The sequence below is a fragment of the Ochotona curzoniae genome, unplaced genomic scaffold (assembly GCF_017591425.1).
Source record: "Ochotona curzoniae isolate NIBS_2020 unplaced genomic scaffold, NIBS_Ocur_1.0 contig_50, whole genome shotgun sequence".
NCBI classification, from domain to species: domain Eukaryota; kingdom Metazoa; phylum Chordata; class Mammalia; order Lagomorpha; family Ochotonidae; genus Ochotona; species Ochotona curzoniae.
In genome coordinates this window covers 6,138,009-6,163,930 of record NW_024466446.1, presented here as the reverse complement: position 1 = coordinate 6,163,930, position 25,922 = coordinate 6,138,009, and the positions used below count along the sequence as shown (strand labels likewise).

At 43.4% G+C, this 25,922-nt stretch overlaps 1 protein-coding gene and 1 pseudogene across 1 annotated transcript; one reads left to right on the top strand and one right to left on the bottom strand.

Moving 5' to 3' along the window:
- Positions 1 to 6,914: 6,914 nt before the first annotated feature.
- Positions 6,915 to 21,614, bottom strand: LOC121162014 (annotated as a pseudogene).
- Positions 21,615 to 21,760: 146 nt separating this feature from the next.
- Positions 21,761 to 22,408, top strand: TPD52L3 (TPD52 like 3). Its single transcript, XM_040988753.1, has one exon. The coding sequence runs from the start codon at positions 21,761 to 21,763 to the stop codon at positions 22,406 to 22,408; it is 648 nt and encodes a 215-aa protein (XP_040844687.1).
- Positions 22,409 to 25,922: the final 3,514 nt, after the last annotated feature.

Below are 25,922 nucleotides of genomic sequence, written 5' to 3'. Positions count from 1 at the left end.
ACCTTGCACAAGCCTGGATTTCACATGGGTGCCAGTTTGTGTCCCGGTAGCCCTGCTTCCCATTCAGCTCCCTGCTTGTGGCCTGGGAAAGCAGTCAAGGAAGGCCCAAAGCCTTGGGACCCTGCACCCGCGTGGGAGACCCGGAAGAGGCTCCTGTCTCCTAGTTTCAGATTGGCTCAGCTCTGGCCACTGTGGCCGCTTGGGGAGTGAATCATCGGACGGAAGATCTTCCTCTCTGTCTATCCTCCTCTCTGTATATCTAACTTTCCAATAAACAACAACAATAATAATCATAGTAAATTTTAAAATAATAATTTTGAATTATTTTGAATTTTCCTCCTATGCGGTATGGCAGACACTGGGCAAGGATTACACAGTTCATAAACAATGAGGATTACAGCTATTGACAGACATTTGAGTTTTTTATGTTCATTTTATTTATTTATTTATTTTTAATAATTATTTTTTGATGGCTGATCTGGGTAGGAAGGATCAAGGTTTAAGAAAAATCGTGTGAACGCACTGCTTCCAAATTTGCTATTTCTCCTTGTTGTTCCTGGGGAAGGGGAGAAACAAAGGGGGGACCAGCCGTGACTCTCCACTCATCCCAGTCCCCAGGGATGAGGAACCACCACCTCATATCAGCCCAGAGTCTCATGTGTATATATTCCCAGGGTTCTGTCCAGGTGGTTTGATAGTTCTGAAATGCTGCCGATTTCACTGATCCAAGGATGAGGTCACCCTCCCAATGTCCATTGGTTCCATTAACCAAGGCTTTTTGCTGTCATTGTTTGTTTGGGGTAGTTGTCCAGATAGTTCTGTTCTGCTACAGCACCAAATGTGCTGCCATAGTCTCCTTTTACAACAAGCCCTGTGTCCACTGCTCCACTTCTTTCATTAAATAGGACATGTTCTCACAGGTGAGTCCAAGGACCCAGGCCAGGCGTCCCAAGCATCATGGGACTCCCTCCGCCGGGGCTCACAAACCTGCACCCACCTAGTAGGTGGGCCCTAAGACCCGCTGGATCCCCCACCCTCGGGGTTCACGAAACCAACACCCACCTAGAAGGTGGGCCCCAGGATCTGGGCCAAGCGACCCAAGGCCCACCAAAAACTGCAAACACCCCTGTATTCCTGCTGCACATCTCCCAGCACAGACACGCGTGCTTCTCTAGGAGCAGGCCTTTTAACTCTGAGCTGTAAGCAAGTGCATGCTTTCCCAAGTGGTCAGAACGACTTGTGCTTCAGCTGCGGTGTAGCTGTTCCTCCAGCTATAGCCATTCCGACAGAGCTGAGGTGAAATCTCTATGGTTTTGCATTTCCCCGATGGTTAGTGATTTAAAAAAAAAAAAAGCACTTTTTTCATACTTTTGTTGGCCATTTGCAGTTCTTAGATTTGTCTGCAGAGGTCATTTCCCCATTTCTTAAGTGAACCGATTGCTCTCTTGGTTCTGTTGAGTTTTGGAGCTGTCGACACATTCAGGATAGAATCTGTTCTCGGTAAGCGTCCTGCAGACATTTCTCCACGCTGTCAGGTGTATCTTCCCTCTAATAACTGCCTTGAGGAAGACTCTGGGTTTGCCATAGTCCCATCTGTCTAGCTTTGGGGGTCTTATCCAACAAGTCATCACCTACGCCAATGTCTTGAACTGTTTCTCCTACATTTCCTTCTGCCCTTTATTCTTCCATAACTGCTCTAAAAGCCCTGGTACTGCATCAATACTCCTCACAACTACTCCTTCTCCTCTGTAAGAGTGGTGAAAATGGACTTCCTTTTCCCATTTCCTAACTTAGGGAAAATGCTTTCAGCTTTTCCCCAATCAGAATGATACTGGCTATTGGACTGTCAGAGACAGTCTGCATGATTTTAAGACATGTTTTTTCTATATCTGGAAAGATGCAGATATTTCTATGCATACCTAATTTGTGGAGGGTTTGTTTATCATGACGGGATGCTGAATCTTATCAACATTTCTCTATGAATGTGAGATGTCGCTTGGGTTTTTGAGTTGACTTTGGTTCCAGGCGAGTCCCAAAACATAACGTCTTGGCTATTTATTCAACGACAATAGCAGCAATGTCTGTAAAAGCCACAGTTAAGCAGACTGCAGTGGTTTGTGGAGCAAAAAAGTGTCAGTTTCAAGCACACACGGGATGCCAAGGGTGTATGTCTTTCGCCTGCAGAAGGCGTGGCATCAAACACATGAGTGCACTTGATGCCTGTAGCCACATTCATGAGCCTGCAGGCCACAGAGGGCGCTGTCCCCTTATCCTGCCAGGCAAGCCTGAGTGATGGTGGGACTTGTAATTCTAACAGCCCTAGCTCTTGAACTGTAAGATGTGGCTAAGACCATCCCCAAATCCTGACGGGATGTGACTAACGCTGGGGCTGCTGGCACCAGAAGCCCAAGGCCGGGGTGCATGCCAGCTGCTGAAGACTGAACCACGAGAATGCGGTTCCTTCTTCCCTAGGTTCCCGAGACACTTTTTCCAGAGCGTCTTATCTACTCCTGGTCATTTGCATGTCCACATGAATTTTTGAATTGGCCCTTTGGGCTTAGAAATCTAATTGGGATTTTGCTTAGCACTGCAATGAATCTGTGGATCACCTGGAATAAAGTTAAATCTTGACAAGAACGCTTCTAATCCACAAACTTAGTATATTCCTCTGTATATCTGCATTTTCCTTAATGTCTTCCAGTAAATTTTCTAATTTTTTTCCATAAAATATATAGATATCTTATTTGATTTTTCCCTAAACTTAATATTCTTGCCATTAGTGTACAAATTATTAAATTGCTTTTTGTTTCTGTTACATAGAAATGTGACGACTTTTACCATATTGAGATTGTGTCCAATAGTCTTGTTAAACTTTCATACTAATCCTCTAACCTATATATTGGCTACTTTTCCAATCTTTTCACTTTTTTTCCTTTTTTTCTCGCCATGCCACACTGGTTAGGACTTTCACTAAAATACTGAAAGAAAGTAAGTCCCTCCTTGTTCTTGATTTCAAAGAAACATTTTTAACATTTTAACATTTGGTTATATCGGTCTTCAAAGGCGAAGAAACACTGTTGCCAAGAAGGAAAGCGGTTGACCAAGACCACGGGCCTTTAAGTGTCAGACCCAGAATTCAACATTGATCCAAGACCTATGTTCTTTTTATCAACTCATATCACAGGACCCCCCCCAAAAAAAAGCTAATTAATGATAGTGACACAAGATAGGCAGATAAGAAAGTATACTTAGACTTAACACAGTAACAACAGCCTTTAAGACTTCAAGAAATCCCGGTGGTTGTTCTTATGGGAAGACAGGAATCCGATCCTCCCTCACGGTCACCACTGTCCGCATGTTGCTCGCAGGATTAAGTCTTACTTCCCAACAAGATATACTTCCAGATTCATTTCAAGGTATCCTAGCCCAAGTACTTTTTTTTTTTAAAGATTTATTTTTATTATTTTTTCATTGGAAAGGCGGATATACAGAGAGGAGAGACAGAGAGGAAGATCTTCCGTCCGATGATTCACTCCCCAAGTGAGTGCAACGGGCCGATACTATGCCAATCCAAAGCCAGGAGCCTCTTCCGGGTCTCCCACACGGGTGCAGGGTCCCAAAGCTTTGGGCTGTCCTCGACTGCTTTCCCAGGCCACAGGCAGGGAGCTGGAAGGGAAGCGGGGCTGCCGGGATTAGAACCGGCGCCCATATGGGATCCCGGGGCGTGCAAGGCGAGGACCTTTAACCACTTGCGCCACTGCGCTGGGCCCAGCCCAAGTACTTTTAACCATGAACTCATTTCCAAAACTTCTCATATATTTTCTTGTTCCTGAACTTTGTTGGGTTTTCTTTTTAAATGTTTACTTATTTATTTGAATGGAGGAGCTAGAAAGAGCTACAAAGCGAGAGAATGAGAAAGAGAAAGGATCCTCCTTTTGCCCATTCACTCCCTGAATGGCCACAACAGCTAAAGTTAGACCAGGAAGAAGTCAGAGACCAGAAGCTTCACCTAGGTGCCCCTTGGAGGATGCAAGCACCCAAGCATTTGGGCCGTCTTCCTGTCCTTCCCGGGTGTATAGGAGTTAGACTGGAAGCAGAGCAGCCAGGATTCAAACCACACTCGGATATGAGATGCCAGCACTACGGAGAGCAGCCTAACACATTTCACTACAACGCCAGCCTCTTCTGCGAGTTCAGAGCATCTGCCGCACTTCTGCTTATTTTACATCAAGACTCCCGATCACTCACTGATTCAGTCAGCAAACATTCTCCAAGAGACAGAGAATGTGCCAAGCCTTATGATAAGCAGAGAACAACAATAATAACGCAGGAAACAGACTTCGCCCTTGCATTTGTTAAAGGCTTCGAAGAAAAGGTTAGGAGAGAGGGAGTGAGGGAAGAATAGGAGGATCTTAGCTATCTCTCAATTTGTTTTTTAAATTTAGTTTTTCTTTTGCTAGCTTGATAAACATGCTGGACTCCCCCGTCTTACCTATTCTTTCCCTTGTGTTAATCAAGGATCTCCAAAGAATCAGCTGGATGAACCAGGCTTCTTTTCTCCTCTTATTTGCTGAGCTCTGTATTTACTGAACATTAAGTCTCTCGCTACAATTTAAATTAAAACTGTTGTCCCACCCCCAAAAAAATCACTAAAAATGTAGTACTTGCATATGACCTAATGCACCTTAAATGATCTCTAAGTTATGTAAATAGTCTTTACACAGACACATACTGATCAGGGAATAAAGACAACAGAAAGAGCACGTTGCAAGACCGGTAAGATACACACGCACAATGTGTGGCAGACTGAGAGAAGAAACTGACGCAAGTGATTGCAGAGTCTTCGCGGATCCACAGTCTCACGTGGGATTTGCACTTCATTCCTGAAAGATCAGTTCTATTAGGACTTTGAACTGATTAGATAAGACCCAGATAGTTTATGGAGAGCAATTTGCCTTATTCAAAGTCCACTAATTGAGATGTTAATTTCATTTAACACACACCCTTAGAGAAACATTCAGAATGATAAGAGTTCACGAATATCCGGTCAGCAAACTTGATACACAAAATTAACTGTCAGAAGGCCCCAACTTGCCTGAACAGGGTACAGTCACACTAACTAAAGCCACTCTGGGATATGAAAAGAATAAAGGACCATGCTTCAAGAACCCTGACTGACAGAAATCTTCAGCAGAGAAGAAAAACGAAGGCCCTATATCCTTAGTGGACACAGATGCAAAGATTCTCACAAGATAACGCCAGACTGAACCTAAAATCCCACCAAGAAGACAATATATCACAACCAACTGGGATTTATCCCATAAATTCAAGGGTGATTCAACATCTGGAAATGAATACATATCATAAACCACATGAAGAGAATGCAGGACAAAAACCATACGGTCATCTCAACAGACGCACAGAAGGCATGTGGTAAGATCTAACACCCCTTCGTGATAACAACCATCCACAACTTATTTATAGATGAAACATAATCACAAAATTATAAACACTACAAATCACAAACTAACAGCAAGAATCATACTGAATGATGAAAAAGTAAAAGCATATCCCAGGCCCGGCACGATGGCGTAGTGATTAAGGTCCTCGCCTTGAATGTGCCAGGATCCCATATTGGTGCTGGTTCTAATTCTGGCAACCCCACTTTCCCATGCAGCTCCCTGCTTGTGTCCTGGGAAAGCAGTCGAGGACGGCCCAAAGCCTTGGGACCCTGCACCTGCCTGGGAGACCCGGAAGAGGTTCCTGGTTCCTGGCTTCAGATTGGCTCGGCTCCAGCCGTTGCGGTCACTTGGGGAGTGAACCATAGGACGGAAGATCTTCCTCTCTCTCCTCCTCTCTGTATATCTGCCTTTCCAATAAAAATAAATAAATCTTTTTTAAAAAATTAAATGATTCTTTAAGATTCAATAAAATAAGAATCTGAAAAACAAAGCTAAATTGAACACAAAGTAAGGCCTTTTGGGGGATACTGGACACAGACATGTTTTTGTTTTCCTAAATTGCTTGTCTAGCTAGTAAACCCCAAATAACAAAATGTATCGTGCTCACAGACTCTTGACAAGTCCATCCCACTCACAGAGAAATGCTGATCTATAAAGCATGGGAAGATGCAGACTCAGATCGGAATTCACCTTCCTTCAGGTGAACAGTAGATTATCAAAAGTGTTTATACTACCATCTAGTGGTCAATGTAAGGAAAAACATACTTGTCCTTTAAAATGTTTCAACTAGATAGGCAACCTATTAGATATAAATACACCACTTCGTTAAGACAGAGAACAGGCTAAAAGCCACTAAATAAGCAACAGCATAAAGAGTAGCCCATGGTGGGCAGATCACCAAATTACAAACCTTGGGACAAGTGGTTTACCTTTTTGTTTCTAATTTGTAAAATGAAGTGACTGCACTCAGATACAATGATTTTGAAGTCAAACATTGTAACACACTAGTCATATATTCAAGTCAGTGGGTTATGACCATATTCTTTAAATATGTACATATAACTTCCTCAAAAATCAAAATGCATCACAGGTTGTAAGAATGTTGATGAAGCTTTGATTTCAGTAGCACGTATTCACATGTGCTGTGTGAGTATGTGTGTATGCGTGTGTGTGATTTCTGGAACATGAAATGCAATGCAAAATGTATTTGTTACTTATCATGTCCAAAAAAGTTGGAAAGCCTCTAGGAATCGTATCAATCTGAAATTCCTATTTCTATGCATTATGGACATCAGCCCTTCCTCAAAGAAGTGCTGCAGAGTTTGTAACTGCCTAACGGCCAGGGGCTGCGTGATATGACCGTCTGCTAGCCAAAAGCATTAGCTCTTCTTTCTCTCCTTTTTTCCCTACATTTTATTGTTTTGAATTAAACACAGAGATTTTTCTAACATGTCACCAAGGGATTATTTCATCCACTACACTGCTCTGGCAGTGAGTCTTCTGTTTCTCCGCAGCCCTGAGACAGATTCCCTTTCCTCGAGGAAGAAATCCATGCTGCGTTGCCCTTGCCAATAACAACATGTTAGCCAGAAGAGTGGCAAAGCTGTTGCCATTGGCATCTTCTATGGAGACGACATCAGGCGGTGGTCACACCGATTCTTCCTAGGAGGGCGCCTCCAGTCACCACGCCCAGGTGACCAGGGTCCACCTTGATGAAATCAGTAATCTTCCCGGGCCCCGAATCAATCTGAGTGGTTTCATTCACCCTGAAGAAGGGCTCAGGATAGGGAATGAGACGAGAATCATGGGTCACCAGATGAGCGGTTCCTTTTAGACACACCTAGATCTTCCTCACTTTGCACAACCTGTACTTGGCCTCCATGGGTGTAAAGTGATGGAGAGCAGAGTGGTATTATAGAACAGGTGGAAAGTCTCTCCTCTCTGGTCAGTGATGACATCCGTAAGACCAGCAGGGTAGGTTAGATGGCTTTGGATCTTGACATCAATCTTTAAAAAATCACTAGATGAAAATTTGCTTAAACCCATTCCCTGTCAGTGCATAGGTAAGCTTGTTCCTTCGGAAATTGATGCTAGGGAGACATTCCCTCGGCCTGCGGGGACTGGGGGATGGACTGGCTAGAAGAGGACCACAGACCCCCGTTCATTTATCCAGCTTTCAACACTCACAGCTACTGTTTATTTCAGATGTTTCTCAGGACCATGAGTCATGGCTGCGTTATGAACAGAAAAAAGACTGCCTTCTTTATTTCTCACTCAAAATAGATGGAAATATTTTCCTGGGTTCATTCATGTTTTCCTTTCTTTCACCAAAGACTAGTATCAATATTTAAGATGGAATGTGCCTTAAACATTGGAATCAACTGCCTCAGATTCATCCTCACTCCTGGCATCAAACTGACACAGCTCCTGCCGTTGAGGCCACTTGGGGAGTGAATCATCAGACGGAAGATCTTCCTCTCTGTCTCTCCTCCTCTCTGTATATCTGACTTTGCAGTAAAAATAAATAAATCTTTTTTTTTTAAAGTAAGGATGAAATGAGTCACTCTGGAACCAAATACCAACAAATGCCCAATTAGACACATACTTTATCTGCTTTCAGAGCAAGACAATCTCCTTCCTGTTACTAGCTGGTACCTCTTCTTTGTGGACATTTCCTGCTCTGCTCAAGCTAACCACCAGGGGATCTGCACCGGCTTTCAACTTTCTCTCTGGCTTTACTTTGTCTCCCTATTTTGAATTAAACTTTCTCTGCACAGTCCTTATTCTGCTTAACATATGTATACGCATCCGGTAGTTTCATGAGTGCATCTTGTTAAGAAAGTCTTTTTCCAGATTCTTCTGAAATCTTTGAATTCGAACTAGTTGTCCTCAATGCCTTAACTCTTATCCTGGAATCTTTCTTCATCATCCATCCTGGGAATTCCTTTGGCCTCATCTACAGAACTGGGTCATCCACCTAACGTCTTCCTCACCCTTGTTTTGGTGCAGCATATTCTACGGCAACTGCCTGGATGGGAAAGGGCGCATGGTAAATAAAATAGGAAGCCTTTTCACATTTGATTGATAAACTGGCTGGGTACAAGAGCCTACGTTAGATTTTGAAGGTATTGCTCCATAATCTTCAAGATACCAATAACTGGTTTTGAAAAATCTGAGGACATTCGGAATCTTCATCTGTTGTTTCTCACTTTCTCTCTCTCTGCAGTGTGTGTGTGTGTGTGTGTGTGTGTGTGTGTGTGTGTGTGTGTGTGGTATATGCATGTGCATTTGTGAAATTATAAAATCTCGATTTTGAAATTTCATGAAGTTCAACTGAAAATTTATTCACTTAGTTCTGGGGAAATTTGTGAATTAGTTTATAGACAAATCCCTCTGCTCCAATTTCTCAGTTCTCTTTTTCAGAACCTCTTACAGATTTTAGAACTCTCAGAATTATACTTTAACATTGTCTCACTTATTTTTCATTTTCTTTATTTTTTGCTCCATACTCAGAAATATATTCAAGTTACTGAATAAGTCTTCTATTAAGTTTAGAGTGTTGCGATTCTTTTAGCGACCAAGAACTCTTTTGATTACTGAAATATTCTTTTATACTGTTCTTGTATTGTTTCATGTCTAAAATGTTAATGATTTTTCTTTTTTCTATTTTGTCTACTGCAAATTATTTTTTACATTTACATCTTTTGTTACCTTTGTTTATGTGTTCACATCCTTCTTCAAATATCTGATATTCCTTGTCTCCAACATTAAGAGATGTTACAATGCTAACTAGAAGCTGTGAGTACCTGGGTGGCAGCTGCCCACTGAGATATTCATTGTTTGAGACCCTAGAGGGTTTTTTAAAGTTGGGAACCTCCCAAATCAGCATGTGATACAGTGCACCAAAAGCTGTCTGGCAGCTAATCTGTCTGTAGTTGCTTATAATACACTGATTTTTTTTTTCAGGGTGGTGATTTGCCCAAATCAAGGTATAAAACAGTACTATGGGAGCAGCTGGCTAATCTGTAATCCAGCATTCAAAGTATGCAGTAAAATAAGCCTGAGCCTGCATCACAGCATAGTGGGTAATGCCACTGCTTGCAATCCCGGCATCCGGTTCAAGGCTTGGCTGCTCCTACTCTGATTCAACTCCCTACTAATGGCCTGGGCAAAGCCCAGGTGTTAAGAGTGGCCATTTAATCAGACACCCCACAAAACTTCCTCAGCTCTACATCACTGTAAAATATTGAATGTTTATTCTGTGAAGAGGGTAAAACAGGATCTATAGACTGAATTGCACCAGGCATAAATAAAAGCAAAGGATTTATACTAAAACATGGGGTCAATTTAACACAGTCAGGTATGATCAAGTAAGATCTTTGAATTTTTTAATTCAACCAATAATCAAAAATATGTAAATTAAAATAGCAAGATGTGTTTCTTAATGAATTTATTTATCTGAGAGACAGAAAAGAGAGAGTACCCAGTGAAATAAGTCAATCCGCAAAGGACAAATACTATATGTTCTCTCTGATGTAAGGCAACCTTAGTACAAATTAGAAGATCACTAACTCTTTCAATACTGTTTTTGCTGCAACCCATGGGTTTTGATATTGTGTTTATTTTCCTTTCTTCAAAATAGTTTCTTTTCTCTGATTAAATTCTTCACTGACTCATATATCACACAGCAGCAGCATTTCTCCAAGAATCTTACGTGTTTTCTTCTTCAACACATTGGTTATTCAGTAGCATGTTACTTAACTCCATGATGCTGTAAATCTTTTATCTTTATTCCTAAGTTGATTTTGTTTCATGGCTTCTCATCTAAGGGAATGTATAGTAACTGCGTAATAAAGACTATCATATCCAGTTGTGAAGATGCAATGCAGTATGCATCTCTACTTCCAAATCAAAGATGGACCCCCCAATGAAACTGTTGGATATATCTTGACAATAGGATTCTGGGCTGTCTGCCATAATCTGTACCAACAATGTCAGGACACACTTAAATAACAGAATGATGGACTTTGGACTGCTTATGACATACTATACTATTGTAATAATATGGGGGAGGGAACTAGGGGAGGGAGTAGGAGAAATCCCCAGAGCCTATGGAATTGTACCATAAAATATAAAATAAAATAGAAGGAAAAAAGAGAGAGCTCCCACGGCCAATTCACTCCTGAAATATCTGCAACGGCCAGGGTTGGGCAAGGTCAAAGCCAGCACAAGGAACCTAACAAAGGTCTCTCACCTGGGTAACAGGGATACAGCTACTGAGAAATCACTTCTGCCCTGTAGGTCTGCATTACCAGGTACCAAATCCTGGTACCAAACCCAGTTACTACCACATGAGATGCAGGCATCTTAATGGCCATCTTAGCCACCAGACTAAACATTTACCAATATAATTTTATTTTTCCTATATTACGTGGACATAGGACAATAAGCTACCTCACACCCTTCTAATTGGAAAGTAAATGTTTTAAATCACCTGGAGGATATACACACAGCAAAATCTCAAAAGTAGAACCCAGCCAGGGCCAGGACTTTGGCTCAACTGACTAATCCTCCACCTCCAAGTGGTATCCCGTATGGGCACCAGTTCATGTCCTGGCTGCTCCACTTCCAATCCCACTGCCTGCTTAGGGCCTGGGAAAGCAATGGAGGAAGGCTTAAAGTCCTGGGACTCTTCACCTGCTTGAGAAGCCCAGAAGACGCTCCTGGCTCCTGGCTTCAGATTGATCGGCTCAGCTCTGGCCTCTGCAGCCATTGGGAAGCGATGCAGTAGACGGAAGATTTTCGCCTCTCCTTCTCTCTATAAAATGCCACTCTACTTCCAAGACTGTACCTTTTAGAAATTAGATTAGACATGCAAAGATTTAAATAGAAGAGTGTTTAAAATCAGTGGGAAGAAAAATCAGGAAACAATCTAAATGCCCAATAGAAAATGACAGATTAAGCAATTACATATTTACACAATGAAATTTCACTAAGCCTCATACTTTGTTCCCATCTGCAACTTCAGTTCTCTGGTTTCCTTTTTTCTATCTCCTCAACCGCTGTCAGCTCTACTCCAGATCCTAGAAGGCTGCTTTTACAGATCATATCAAACAGGTTCCCTGCCTCTGGCTTCAACAAGGAAGCAGGGAGATCCTCCCACCCCGCCCCCCGGTTGGCTACAGTCTGGAGGTGTCTATACGTCCTCCACTGAAGACTGCAGCTCCTCAAGGAGTTTCTGTAAAAACTCCCCTCTACACAAGCCACACACTGCACTCAGTCAAGCCTAGCAAAAGCCATTGCTCCCTCTGCTACCTGGCTGCTACATCACTCCTGAACCCTTTGTAAACTCTCTTCAGTTTTTAAGTATATCCTTAGGATCCTGACCACACTGTCACTGCAAATAAAGTTTTATTACTATGTTGTAACATATTATCCAGATTTACCAAAATTTTCTTAGTCCAGTGTCTTACTGAGGAACATTTAAATTGCTTCTAATATTAGAAAGTGACTGCTAGCCAAGGCTATGATCTCTCAGGCTTGACTACTGGCAATTACAAAGCCTTCACCTGGCAGGCCTCGGGGGAAAGCGCTTTCCCACACTAGGCTTGGTACACAGCCAAGCCACACGGTCTCGGAACGGAGATGTGGTCAAAGACCCGGCGCCCCGGGGCCAGCCACGCTCTTCCCACATCTGCATTCCTTGTCTAAGTACCTCTGCTCAGAGGCCTCTTTGTTAACGGACCTCAGCCACCGGCTGGCAGAGGCCTTGCCCAGGCAACTCTACTGAGACCTCAAGGGGAAACTTGGAAACATTCTGTCTACTCCCGCTGCTCAACGCTTTTCCTCCCTTCCCCCCTCCGGGCCCTGCACTCAGGAAATGGCAGTAGCCTTTCTGCTGTCCCTGTTCAGGGCTCCCTCACCTGGTGCTTATCCACCCGACCTTCATCCGGTGCTGTTCAATCGGGAAGAAGGGAGCACTCGGGTTCCTGTGCTTTGTGTCAGCCTTTCTTTCATTCTAGAGAAATAATCCATTAAAGGCTCAACTACGACTTTGATTTGGGCAACCTGCCTCTCTCCAGCTCAACTTAGCCCTTGGTGCTTTCCTATTGAAAATGTCACTGTCATAAGTAGTCTTGTGCATACATAATGTCTCACAAGCGGAAACATATTATATCATACATTCCTAGATGCATAATTGCTAGTAGAACAGGAAATGCATGATTTTAACAGCTATTGCCTAATTTCTCCCCATAGAGACGGTAGCATTTTACCCTAACACTTAATGTTTAGGAGTGTTACCCTTGGCAACCCAAAATATCATCCCCATTTTACCGATGAGATGAGAAAACGGTTGCTCAGTGTCACTGTAATGTGTATTCCACTTGAGTAATGCGAGCCGATTATCACGTGCACATAGGGAAGGAAGCTCTCTAAACACTGAGTTGAAACAATCTCCAAGAAACCTTCAGGAAGCAAGGCGGACGGTAGCATGATGTGTTAACAAATGTGCATAAGAGGGGAGGGAAATAATACGCCCATAACACGTGCTTATTTGTTCACAGGACAGCCCCAGGAGAACACACCGGAAACTGTAATCCTAGAGCCGCGGGAGAGAAGGCCCTGGACAAGGGATAAGGAAGAGACTTTTTGCAGCATATCTTCTTGATTTTTGTGTCTTGTTGATGCTTTACATATTCCCCCAATCACAACACTAAGAGAAGAGTACAAATTTTCGGGGAAAAAAAAATTCTTTCTAAAATATTTTTGGGTCATTGCAAAAGAATGTATCTTTAGTAACATGGAAAACGCTCACGACAAACTTCTGAGACAAAATAACAGGTTATTAAACAGAAATGTCTACGTAGTCCCAATCTAGTAACCACGTGTGCACAGAAAAAATTACTGGTAAGGTATAACGAAAAGCTCTAACAATAATTATCTTTAGATAGTAATTTTTATTTTTCTTGCTGCACTTTTTTCTATTTCCCCAATTTTCTATTTTGAAAATGTGCTATACTTCTGTAGCGAAAAGGAAAATGTTAGCTCTGAGAGAATATTATACATAACAATAGAAAGCTATACCAAAATTAACACATACCAACAAAAATAAGCCTCACAGTTGTAATTTTAGATAAAAGAAGCCCCCTACATAAAAACTGCGCTAGTGTATGATTTCATTTATAGAACATTTAATAGGTAAAATTTATCTGTGATGATAGACACCAGACAAGCAGCTAACTATGGAGGAGGTGGTTATGACTGGAAAGCAGCTTCAGGCAATCTCAGGAGTGCCAGAAACACTCCGTGTCCTGATCTGCAGGAGGGGGTGGGTAGTGATTACACAGGTATGAATAAATGTACAGATATCTTTAAAATGGCACAATGGAGATCTTCCAAGAAACATGCGATGGTTGAGTACAAAGAATGGACTGGGGAGCTGTAATGTGGCTTTAGCAGGTTAAACCTTTAAGACCCAGCTGCTCCATTTCCAATTCAGTTCTCTGCTAATGCTCCTGAGAACACAATGGGAGATGGGCCAATGCTTTGGCTCCTGCACCTATGCAGAAGACAGAGCAGCAGCTCCGGACTCCTGGCTGCAGTCTGGCCCAGTCCTGGTCTTTTCAGCCCTGTGGGAAGTGAGCCAGTAAATGAAGTTCTCTGAGTGTGTGTGTGTCTCCTCTTTACTCTGTGAATGCCATTCAAATACATGTAAAATAAATTAAAAAAAAAAAAAAAAGAATGGACTTGGCAGCCAGATTATAAATATAACCTTATTGGTTCTGCAAACTTCAGTTACTTAACTTTCTCTCTGCCTCAATTGTCTCAGCTGTAAAAAAGGAAATGAGAACAGTATTTGTCTCAGGATTATTGGGAAAATCACATGAAATAATAAGAGTAGATAGATCAGGGTAAGTAGTCGATAAAGCTTTCTTCTCCTACGCAAGTTGAACACAAGAGTTCCCTTTGTTGATCTAACACACGAACACACACGGGCACACTTACACGCAAATACACATATGCAGTCTTTGCAAATGTCTTCATTCCATAAGCCAAGATCATCCAAAAGAAATTTTGTAAAAGACATGAATAGCAAGAGTGACATCATTTCCATGAAAAATTAAATGAGCTCTAGGTTAAAATATTTTTAAATATGCATATTTGGATTTGCATTAAGCGCTTTGCATAGTTTCTGATGAAATTTTCAGAAATCCCAAAAGTAAAAGAACATATTTTTAAAATTCAGAATCAGTATTAAAAATGATCACTTAGAATTGCAAATACAAAACTGGAAATGCAGGAGAAAACTGGCATTCAGATTTTCAAATGCAGCTGCCTTGTCTTTCTCAAGGTGTTACAGATCATGCATGAAGGATGCACTCAACAGTGCCAGACATTCACTCGTAACACTAGTAAGTGCTCAAATACGCCCTAAGGCTCTTCTACTTGGCCCAAAGGGGAGGAAGCATTAATAACTCTTTCCATGCATCATTCATCAGTTACATTCCTGTCCTCAGGAACCAGAAACATATCTGTGGATCAGTAACTAGAAGAACCAGCACTCTAAAAAAGGATTTGCAAATTGTAAATGAATATAGCACAAGTTTTAATATCTGGGTTACACAAACAAAATGATAACAAAGTTGTTCCCAAACAGCATGCTGCAAAAGGATCTCCATTGCTAGAAGATGCAAATTTTAAGCAAAACAGTAATTTAGGTATAATTCAAAATATCAATAAACATAACAACATTCCATGCTCAAATTTCAAAACCCAATTTGCTTGCAAAATAAACATCTTTTTTAAAAAAAAAAATACCTAAATAGTTATTTGAAAGGCAGAATTAGAATAGAGGGATCTTCCATCAGTTGGTTCACTCCTTAAATGACTGTAAAAGTTGGGGCCAGCCCAGGACAAAGCCAGAATTAGAAGCTTCTGTTGGGTCTCCCCATGTGGGTACAGGGACCCAAGAACGTGGGCCATCCTCTACTGCTCTCCCTGACAAGTAGCAGGAAGTTGGGTTAGAAGTGGAGCAGCCAGAACTCCAACTCAAGCCTACATAGAATTACGGCCTTACAGGTAGCGGCTCTATCCACCACACCACAACACTGGCCACTGAACAATTTCTTATAACTAAACACAGTTTGCGTTTTTGAGATAAGAAAAGCCAAAACTATATATGATAGAAATATGTAATTCTCATGTTAGTCAACAATAGTAACAGTTAAACTCTATCCCCCCTTATTTGCCTCGTACTGTTCTAAGTGTTTTTCATAAATTTCATAACTGAAAGAGTATATTTTATTACTCTCCCCCACTTTACAGATGAGTAATCAAAGAAATACAGAGATTAAGTAACTTTCCCAAGCCACATAGCTAATAAATGACAGAGCCATGCTCTGAGTTCACTCTGCTGGCTCCACCAACCAGACTATCACCACCTAGGAATTTAAATAAAAACATCCTAAGATGGTAAAGTCAACGATAAGTCATGTTTATAGCATGGAACCTTAACATAAGATGATGAAAAGGGACTTCACCTCTGTCGCTATCCTTCTCCAAACCTGTAAGCCCTGGTCTAACCATGGGAACAAAACATCAGAAAACCTCAAATCGGTAAACATTCTAGAAACCACTTGGCCAGCCTTCCTCAAACTAGCCATGGACACCAAAAACAAGGGCGGTCAGAAAAGTGACACAAACTAAAGGATGACAAGTGAACTAAATGTAATAGGACTGAATGTAACATGGTATCACAGATGGGATCCTGGCCCAGGAAAAGGATGTTAGGCTATGACAAATCCAAATGGTGGAATTTAATTTTAATGTGCCAATGTTCCTTAGGTGAGACAATGCATTGGTAATGTAAGATAAATGGTAACACTAGATGGCAATAAGGGGAGAAATTGAGTGAGAGGATAAAAGGAAGTCTCTACAACTCTTTACAATTTTGGCTACTTTCATGTAAATCTAAAACTCTTAAAACGAAAGTATGTAAGCAATTAATTTGAGGTTTTTTTATTTTTTTATTTATTTTTTTTTAAAGATTTATTTTTATTATTGGAAAGGCGGATATACAGAGAGGAAGATCTTCCGTCCGATGATTCACTCCCCAAGTGAGCGCAATGGCCGATGATGCTATGCCGATCCGAAGCCAGGAGCCTCTTCCGGGTCTCCCACACGGTGCAGGGTCCCAAAGCTTTGGGCCGTCCTCCACTGCTTTCCCAGGCCACAGGCAGGGAGCTGGATGGGAAGTGGAGCCGCTGGGATTAGAACCGGCGCCCATATGGGATCACTGGTGCGTGCAAGGCGAGGACCTTAACCACTGTGCCACCGCACCGGGCCCTAATTTGAGTTTTATTTCCCATCTCCTCCCATCCCTCCACCCATCTCTTAGGTATTTCTTAGTAAGATGTCCAAAAGAAGCCAGTGTAACATGAATGCAAAGAGGAAACCAAACTAAAGATTTTGTTTGCCATGCCAGAGAATTAAACTCCAGACAAAAAGACAGCTTTTATCTTCTTACTATTGAAAAAAAAAAACCCCTCTGGAATATTTGTCCTAAAGACAAATGAAAATAACATGTAATCTATCCATCTTTTTTTTTTCTTTTGCCAACAAAGATATAATTTATGCCCTCACCTTAACCCAGGTCATCTGAAAAGTTGGGTACTGACAATTCTAAGTGACACTTTCATGTCTCCCCTTCATTCAAGTTATAACCATATAAAGCATATCTTCTATATAGTATATATATAGTATATAGTATTTCCAGGCATCCAGAGAAACTCCACGCTTTTAATTAAAAATATAGTGAAAACTGTAGAAAGACAACCTGGATTACATTCTGAGATAGCAGCAGGAAGCCTGCTCTGTCAGTATAAAGAAAATCACCCAACGTAAACATCGTGGAGGGAGGCCTCTCATCCAGGAGACACCTGAACTGGACCAGAGTTATCCAGCCTACACCAACGTAGGGTCCACGCTGTGCCATGGCACGTGAAACCTCCACCTGTGGTGCTGGCATTCCATATGGATGCTGATTCCAGTTCTGGCTGCTCCACTTCTGATCCAGCTCCCTGCCAATACACTTGGGAAAGCAGCGGAGGATGGCCGAAGGGCTTGGTCCCCTGCACCCACATGGAAAACCCAAAAGAAACTGTTGCCTCCCAGCTTTGAACTGGCCTAGCTTTGACCACTGTGGCCATTTGGACAGTGATTCATCCAGCACATGGAAAGTCTCTGTCTCTCTGTAAGTCTTTCAGTAAAATAAATCTTTAAAAAAAAACAAAAAAAACTTACACCTATTTAGTGTGCCAAGAAAGAGTACAGTATAGAGCACATGACGGAAAGCAGTGAGAAAAGAGATCAGAGAGATGCGGATTTTAACAAGTTGCAGAGTATATTTCAGGAATGCAGAGTCTTACTCATATATTTAATGCATTTAATGTTTTCTTGCAAAAATGACACAAGAAACTGACTATCAAGTCATCCAGCGTTTCTGTTAACAGCTTCCATCAAGGGTGAAATATATAAACAGGGGTATGATTTAGCTGATGTGTTCTGAGTAATACTACACAGCAGTGAAAACAAACTACAGTAACGCCATTAGCACAGGTGGGCAATTCACGGAGGAATACATAAGGTCTGACTGCATTTAGAGAGGGTTCAACAACATAGAACACTGAATATACCGTGTTATGATACATTCATAGATGACAAATTCTTATGAAGAGGGATATTCAAAATTGTGCAATGAGGTTGTAGGGACCAAGAGAGAACGCGTAAAGAATTTCAAAGGCACTGAAAACGTATATCTGTTCAGTGGTGAAGATCTAATTACGCACAATTTATACTTTTCAAAAGTACATATATTTATTTTGTATGCTTGATACGTTACACAAATTTTTTAGAAAAAGAATTTTAAGTGAAATCTTGAAAAATATCTAATTCTTATTTTACAGAGTAATATCCCAAGTTTGCCACTTCAAAACTGTGACCTCGGACAATTATACTGTCTCTTGGCTGCCTGACCCGCAAAAATGAGAAAACTGAGCCTCACAGAGGTGAACAGTCTTTTTTTTTAAATATTTTATTTTTATCACAAAGTCAGATATACAGAGAGGAAGATCTTCCATCCAATGATTTACTCCCCAAGTGACTGTAATGCCCAGTGCTGTGCCAATCCGGAGCCAGGAGCCAGGAGCTTCCTCCAGGTCTCCCACGCAGGTGCAGGGTCCCAAGGCTTTGGGCCGTCCTCAACTGCTTTCCCGGCCACAAGCAGGGAGCTGGATGGAAAGTGGAGCTGCTGGGATTAGAATCGGCGCCCATATGGGATCCTGGCGAGGACTTTAGCCACTAGGCCACCATAACCAGGACCGCAAACAGTCTTGACAACCCCTACATCTCAAGAAAAGTATGCAGATGAAATAACATCTAATAGCACTTAGAATAAGTCATGGCTTGTACCACGTGGTCAATAAGCATGAAAACTCTTCATTATTCTTATTACAACAGTAATGTGCTCATCTCCCTCTGTTTTCTCCCTCAGAAAGGGAGGCAGAACCAGTGGAAATAAAGGGCCAATCTAAATTTCAGAAGAATCAAGCGGAACCACTGCTGTTTGTAACTTGCTACATTACCGTTGCATTTCTTCAATTTTAAGATGTGATTTTGTGGTATCAATGTTTCTAAATATGGATTGCAACTTAAAATCAGTGTACAATAAAACAGGTCTTTCCTCTTAGAAACCCCTTATTGAAGTTAAGATGTGTGTAACAGGGCCCGGCATGGTGGCGCAGTGGTTAAGGTCCTCGCCTTGCACGCCCGGGATCCCATATGGGCGCCGGTTCTATCCCGGCAGCCCCGCTTCCCTTCCAGCTCCCTGCCTGTGGCCCGGGAAAGCAGTCAAGGATAGCCCAAAGCTTTGGGAACCTGCACCCGCGTGGGAGACCCGGAAGAGGCTCCTGGCTTTGGATTGGCATAGCATCGGCCATTGCGCTCACTTGGGGAGTGAATCATCGGACGGAAGATCTTCCTCTCTGTCTCTCCTCTCTGTATATCCGCCTTTCCAATAAAAAATAATTTAAAAATAAATCTTTAAAAAAAAAAAGATGTGTGTAACAATTGATTATGTCTCAGAATCAAGGAAATAAAGCCATGATTAAGCTGTTGCCATGGCAGGCCTGACAGTTCTAAGACAAGAATAGCTAAGCTCCTGGGGAGTAGAGTCGAGTTCGGGTTGTAGTTTGTTTTTGTTTTGTCTTTTCCGTTTTTGCATAGCCAACACAATGGTCACAGCCTCTAATAAGGTTATGAGTTATGAGTTTCCTGTTAATTACCTGCGTGTTCTCAGTTCTCTGCAGCCTTAAGATACCAGTGAATCAACCTCTTTGGGCCTCCACATTCTGTTAGTTTTTAACAGTTCACTGCCAAACTCCAGGACTTCAGCATCCCTTCCGCTTCCAAACTTCCCTTTACTTTTCAAGTCTGTTGCTTTCATGCAGCAGAGGACAGCACAAGCGTGTGGGCTCCTGCCTCCCCAAGGCAGCTCAGATGGAGTGCATGCCAGACACCTTGTCGTTCTGGCCATTTGGGCAATGAACCAGTAAAGAAATGCAAGATCAAGCTCATGCCTTCTCTCAGTCCCCTCTCCACCCCACCTCACACACACACACACACACACAAACACACACATTGTATTGTTCTGCTTTCAAAATAAATAAAAATTAAAAAAAAAAACAATAAATCTGGTTTTAAAGACATTAGAGGACCCAATGGGATGGCTCAGTGGCTACATTCCTGCCTTGCACACCCCGGGATCCCATATGGGCGCTGGTTCTATCCCGGCAGCCCCGCTTCCCTTCCAGCTCCCTGCTTGTGGCCTGGGAAAGCAGTCGAGGATGGCCCAAAGCCTTGGGACCCTGCACCTGCGTGGGAGACCCGGAAGAGGCTCCTGACTCCTGGCTTTGGCTCGGCTCAGCTACAGTCATTGTGGCCACCTGAGGAATAAACCAGCAAATGGAAGATCTTTCTGTCGCTCCTTCTCTCTAAATCTGCCCCTCCAATAAAATAAATCAATTTTTAAAATAAATAGGAAATATAGTGGGTTGAAACTCTGATAGAACCTACCTAACCAGTTCTTTACTAGGTAGACCACCTCTCACAACCAGCAACGATAAATGCGCATCGTAATACAGGAGGGAAAAACAAAGCACTACGGGCTTATTTAAAATCCATGTTCTCAACAACATCTTAGAACTAGCAAAAGCATTCAAGTAACATCCTCAGAACATTCTTCCCCACGTCAGTGTCATCAGATGACCTGTCCCTCCCACCCCCGTGCTGATGTAGTTTGATAACAAGTAGCAGCCCCCTACCCTAAGGACACAGGAAAAAAAAAAAAAAGGAAACATTTGTCCCGCATCTTCCTCCACACTTCGACCCTCCTGCCCTGTTCAGAGGTTCACATCTCTTTTAAACAATATTAAACATAAGGTAAAAAACTTCAAAAGGAAAATAAACACCGTTGTTATAAACAAAACCAAAACGCACGCCCTACTTCTTCGCACATAGCCCTTCTTCCCTAAATTAGCACAGTGCAATCATCTTCGTTTTTATTACGTTTATCAGATTTAAATCACCCCTTCCCGAAAACAGCAGACCACTAGAACTATTTAGACTCCCTTTCCACGTCCTGCTATGGAGGTCTCTGGCCCTGTCGACAATTCAGTGAGAACACGGGGCACTTGCACAGCCCGCTTTCCAGCGCGGTGCTAGAACTTTCTGCGGGCACCAATGGCCACCTGGCAGAGGTCCGCAGGACGCCGACGAAGACAACCCTAGGAATCCTTAACCCCCCACCCACACTCTATGGTACTGGGCCTTTCCGTGAAGTTCCGTTAGCACAAAGGTTCAACTGATGTTAAGGGCTTGGAGACTGCTAAGGAGGTTTAAAAGCAAAACAAACCAAAAACAGCCTCCGGATAGCTCCATGTGTCCCCGGCTCCGGCTGGGGGAGCAGGAGGGGAAGGAGGGTTAAACTCTCCACGGCGGCCGCCACAGCACTCACCTCACAAGGTCTTCGTCCTGATGCCAACAAGCCCGGCCAGGAAGGCGCCTACTTGGCACCTGAGCTGACAGCAACACCATCGCTGCCACCGCTGCCGCCGCCCCATGGGGCCCGGAAGTCCGCCTCCTCGGCCCCACTCGACCCCCGTCTACCCGGAAGTGTTTCCGGCCCCCGCCCCCACCACCACCACCACCCAGCTAAGCCGTCCATTTCTGCAGTCCGAGCAATGGAGACTTCCGGCCTGCGCTCCTGCCAGGACTCCCAGGCGGCAGGCCTGGATTTTGACCCTGCCAGACAAGATTATTTCTGTGCCAGTCGAGAAACAGAGTCTCTCTATCAAGAGTTGGACCTGGGCTGTCTAAGTGAAGACCTTCTTGTGCAGACCACGCCAGACGCCGCCATGGCGGAGACCCCTCCTCCGGGTCCCTGCGAAGCGCACGGCATCGAGTCCGAGTCCCTGATGGGAGCCGAGCACGTGGAGCTCAGAGTGGAGCTGGCCCGGTTGGAGGCGGAGATCGTGTTGCTCCGCCAAGAGCTGGCCGCCAAAGAGGGGCGCTGTGGGGAGCTCAGGAGCAGGTTGGCGCCCCTGCCCTCGGTGGGGTTCAGACGGAACCCGTCCAAGAGCTGGCGTGAGGTTCGGGGCTCCAACGCTTCCGTGAGACAGAAAACGTCGGCCGCCCTGTCCACCGTGGGCTCTGCCATCTGCAGGAAGCTCAGGGCCTTCGAAGGGCTGATGGGGAGCATCAAGTCTAGAGTCGCAGGTGGCAGAGCGCTGGGCAGTGACAGCCTGCCTGCTTCGCCCAGGAGTGGGGATGACCCCCTCCCGGTCCGGGGAAGTCAGGATGATCAACTTCCCATTCTGGAGCCAGAATGAACCCTTCGGTTAACCTGACCCTGGCCACCGAACCAACCCCATGCCTCCCTCCTCGCATCTGCCAACTCCCCTACAAGAACAAGCCAAGCCAATGCCATGGCCAAGTGAACTCAGGAAATGGACAGGGTGTGGCTTTTAAGGGGAAACAAAATCATAATGTCCATCTGTACCTATTTGCTGCTGTTGGATGGTATACAGCACCCCCACTGTTTTATATTTGGTTACTTTACACTCTAGTTTGTAGATAAAATGTACCCCTACGTTAGTTTTCCTGGCTCTCATGTGAAGGATAGGGCAATGGCTCCAGTGAAAGGAATTCATTCTCTTTTGGCAAACTGCCTTTTTAGAAAGCAAAAAGCAGATTTCTGTCCAGGATTGGTAAAAACTATTGAATAATCTTGAGTTTTGTTCCTTCCCTATTTTTTTTTTCTTGAAAGCTTCACCTGATCTGTAATTTTTAATTTCAAGTGATGGTAAAGAAAAATGCCCATCTGATGCTCGGGGGGTGGGGGAGAAGTATTAGTATATTAATTGTTAAGTTTACACTATAAATTTCATAAGGCTGTTTTTTTTTTCAAAGTTCTCCTCCCAAAACAATTTAACTTCAACTTAAACACTAATACTTTGAACTGCAGCTGACAGTAGAACTTTACTTTGTCTTGCACTTTATAATTGCCTAATCAAAATGAGGATTGTAAAAGTTTAACCCCTGTGGCAGATCTTGTCACAACAAGAGGAAAGGAGAGGGGAGGGGAAGGGAAAGGAAGGGCGGAAAGAAAGAAATTGAAAGAAAAATAATTGCGTCCCTGTTTTGCAACAATTGTCACAGCCATCTCCAGGTGAGGGCCACGCCACAGCACAGCTAACTTCAAGAACCACAGGCCCCTGTCCTAGAGAACATTTGCGAAGGAGTTCCCATCTCCTGTAATGCTAGCTGTGGGCCTTTGCTTGACCCAAACTCACCCATCTTCCTGACTCCAGTCTCCTTGCCTAACCCCAGTGAGAAGAAGACAAAACCCAGCCCCCAAGAGATTCAGGACCCAGAAACGATGGGTACTTGATTGGAGTTTGTTGGAACTTCTGTTAGCTGATTGTCACAGGAGCAGTTGTAATGTTTCTTGGTTTTTGTTTGTTTACTTTCCCATGGTTTTCCAAGCCCTAATTATGCTACCTGAGGTAAAAGTTCGTATCTTATGGGCTCTTAGCAGAGGCTAAGGCCTTTATTTTTTGGGGGACATTAATGGCCTCTCAGGGCATAAAAGTGATTCCTTCAGCTTAGAAAAAGTGATCCTGCTTTTGTTGATCCTTGAATGCCCTTCCCCCACAGTCCTTGGGTTTTCCTACAAGCATTGCAAAATCCCCACGATAAATTCCGAAGCTCTTGGTAAACTGTGAAGTCACTCTTTCCGATCGCCACAAAATTCTGAAGACAATGTTTTGCCTGTATTAAAATAAGCCTTCCAACTATTTCGCACGTGTGTTTCTGAAATCAATGTGTTTATCAGCCAACATGCTTTTCTACACTGCAGAACCAGAGAGAGGTGCGCAGTGTGTCTGAAATGAAAGTAGTTCCAGCAGGAAAAAGCTTTAAACTTGCATTTCCGAATGTGCTGTTACGTTAAGGCCAATTCCACACTGACATAATTGACCAAATCCAAAATAGGTTTTATTTAATAATTCCAAGAAGTGAGGGTGGGCATTTAGTGCAGCAGCTAAGTCACCACCTGGGGTACCATTAACCTGTATCGGAATGCCTGGAGTTCTGGTTGCTCTACTCTGCGAGCCACCGCCCTGTTAATGAACTGGAAAAAGCAGCAGGAGAAGGCCCGAGTATCTCGGAGACCCAGACGAAACTCCTGGCTTCAACCTGGCTTCGGCCCAGTCCAACACTGGCCATCTGGGGAGATAACCAGCAGATGGAAGCTTCTCTCTCTTCTATGTAATTATGGCTTTCTAAATACATAAATAAATCTTTTAAAAAATTAATAAAGATATATCTCAGCCTTTCAAGTAAAAAGTAAGTTTTAAACACAGTAAATATATGAACATAGTAATGCTTTCTTCAGTCATTTTCAACTCCGTGAGAATAGCAAAGCACATACAGTATTAACTAATCATTGTATTCCTTTGCCTGGCTTAGGGTAGATATTGAATAAATACTTGTTGAATCAGTATTAAAATTAACACCACATCCTTCAGACACAAATCATGGATCCAAGATTATCAACAACGTGGATTAGGGGCTTCTTGTGGGTCTCCCACATGTGCGCAGAAGCCCAAGGATTTGGACCATCTTTCACTCCCAGGTATAGCAGGGAGCTGGATCAGAAGTGGAGCAGCTGGGACACGAACCAGCACCTGTATGGGATGCCAGCACTGCAGGCAACCACCTTATCCACTGTGCCACGACACCAGCATTTTAGATTTTGCCTCTCTACCTTCAGTGCCTTTTGATGGCATCTTAGTGTTTTCATTCCTGGCTGCTTTCTCTGAATTACTTGAAGCACTTCAGTATTCAAAAGTCTCTGAGCAGGAGGCCCTGCACGGTGGTCTAGTGCCTGAAGTCCTTGCCTTTAATGTGCCAGGATCCCATATGGGCGCCGGTTCTGATCCCAGCAGCTCGACTTCCCATCCAGCTCCTTGCTTGTGACCTGGGAAGGTAGTCAAGGACGGCCCAAAGCCTTGGGACCCTGCATCTATGTGGGAGACCCGGAGGAGGAAGTTCCTGGCTCCTGGCTCCGGATTGGCACAGCACTGGGCCGTTGCGTTCACCTGGGGAGTGAATCATCGGACAGAAGATCTTCCTCCTCTCTGTGTCTCCTACTCTTTGTATATCTAACTTTGCAATAAAAATAAAATCTTAAAATAAAGAAGTCTCTGAACAGGGCTCAGTGCGGTAACCTAGTGGCTAAAGTCCTCACCTTTGCGTGCGCTCGGATCCCATATATGTGCTGGTTAGTGTCCCAGCTGTTCCACTCCCCATCCAGTTCACTGTTTGTGACTTGGGATAGCAGTAAAGGATAGCCCAAAAGGCCTTGGGACCCTGTACCTGCATGGGGAGACCCAGAAGAAGCTCCTGGCTCCTGGCTTTGGATCAGCTCAGTTTTGAGTCGTTGCAGCCGCTTGGGGAGTGAACCAGCAGATGGAAGATCTTTCACTCTGTCTTTCTCTCTGTAAATCTGACTTTTCAATAGAAATAAATAAATCTTTAAAAAAAAAAAAGTCTGAGCAGTCTGACCCAGCACCAAGGATTACCGTCAGGCATAAAGTGATTTAAGACAAAACAAAAATGCTCCAAGCCAACTCCTCCACTCAACATGGCTGCTTTTCGACACTAGGGGGTGCTAGTGGTTACCCGTCCCCACGTCCTTATTTTACCCTCAGTCAGAGGATCCCCACCTTCACACCCTTCCGTCCAAAACTCCATCAGCCGTAACTGCTGAGGAAATGTTTCTGAAAGCCCAAGTGTAGAATTCCTCCTAACGTGTGGAAAAGTCTCACACAAGCTTCCCAT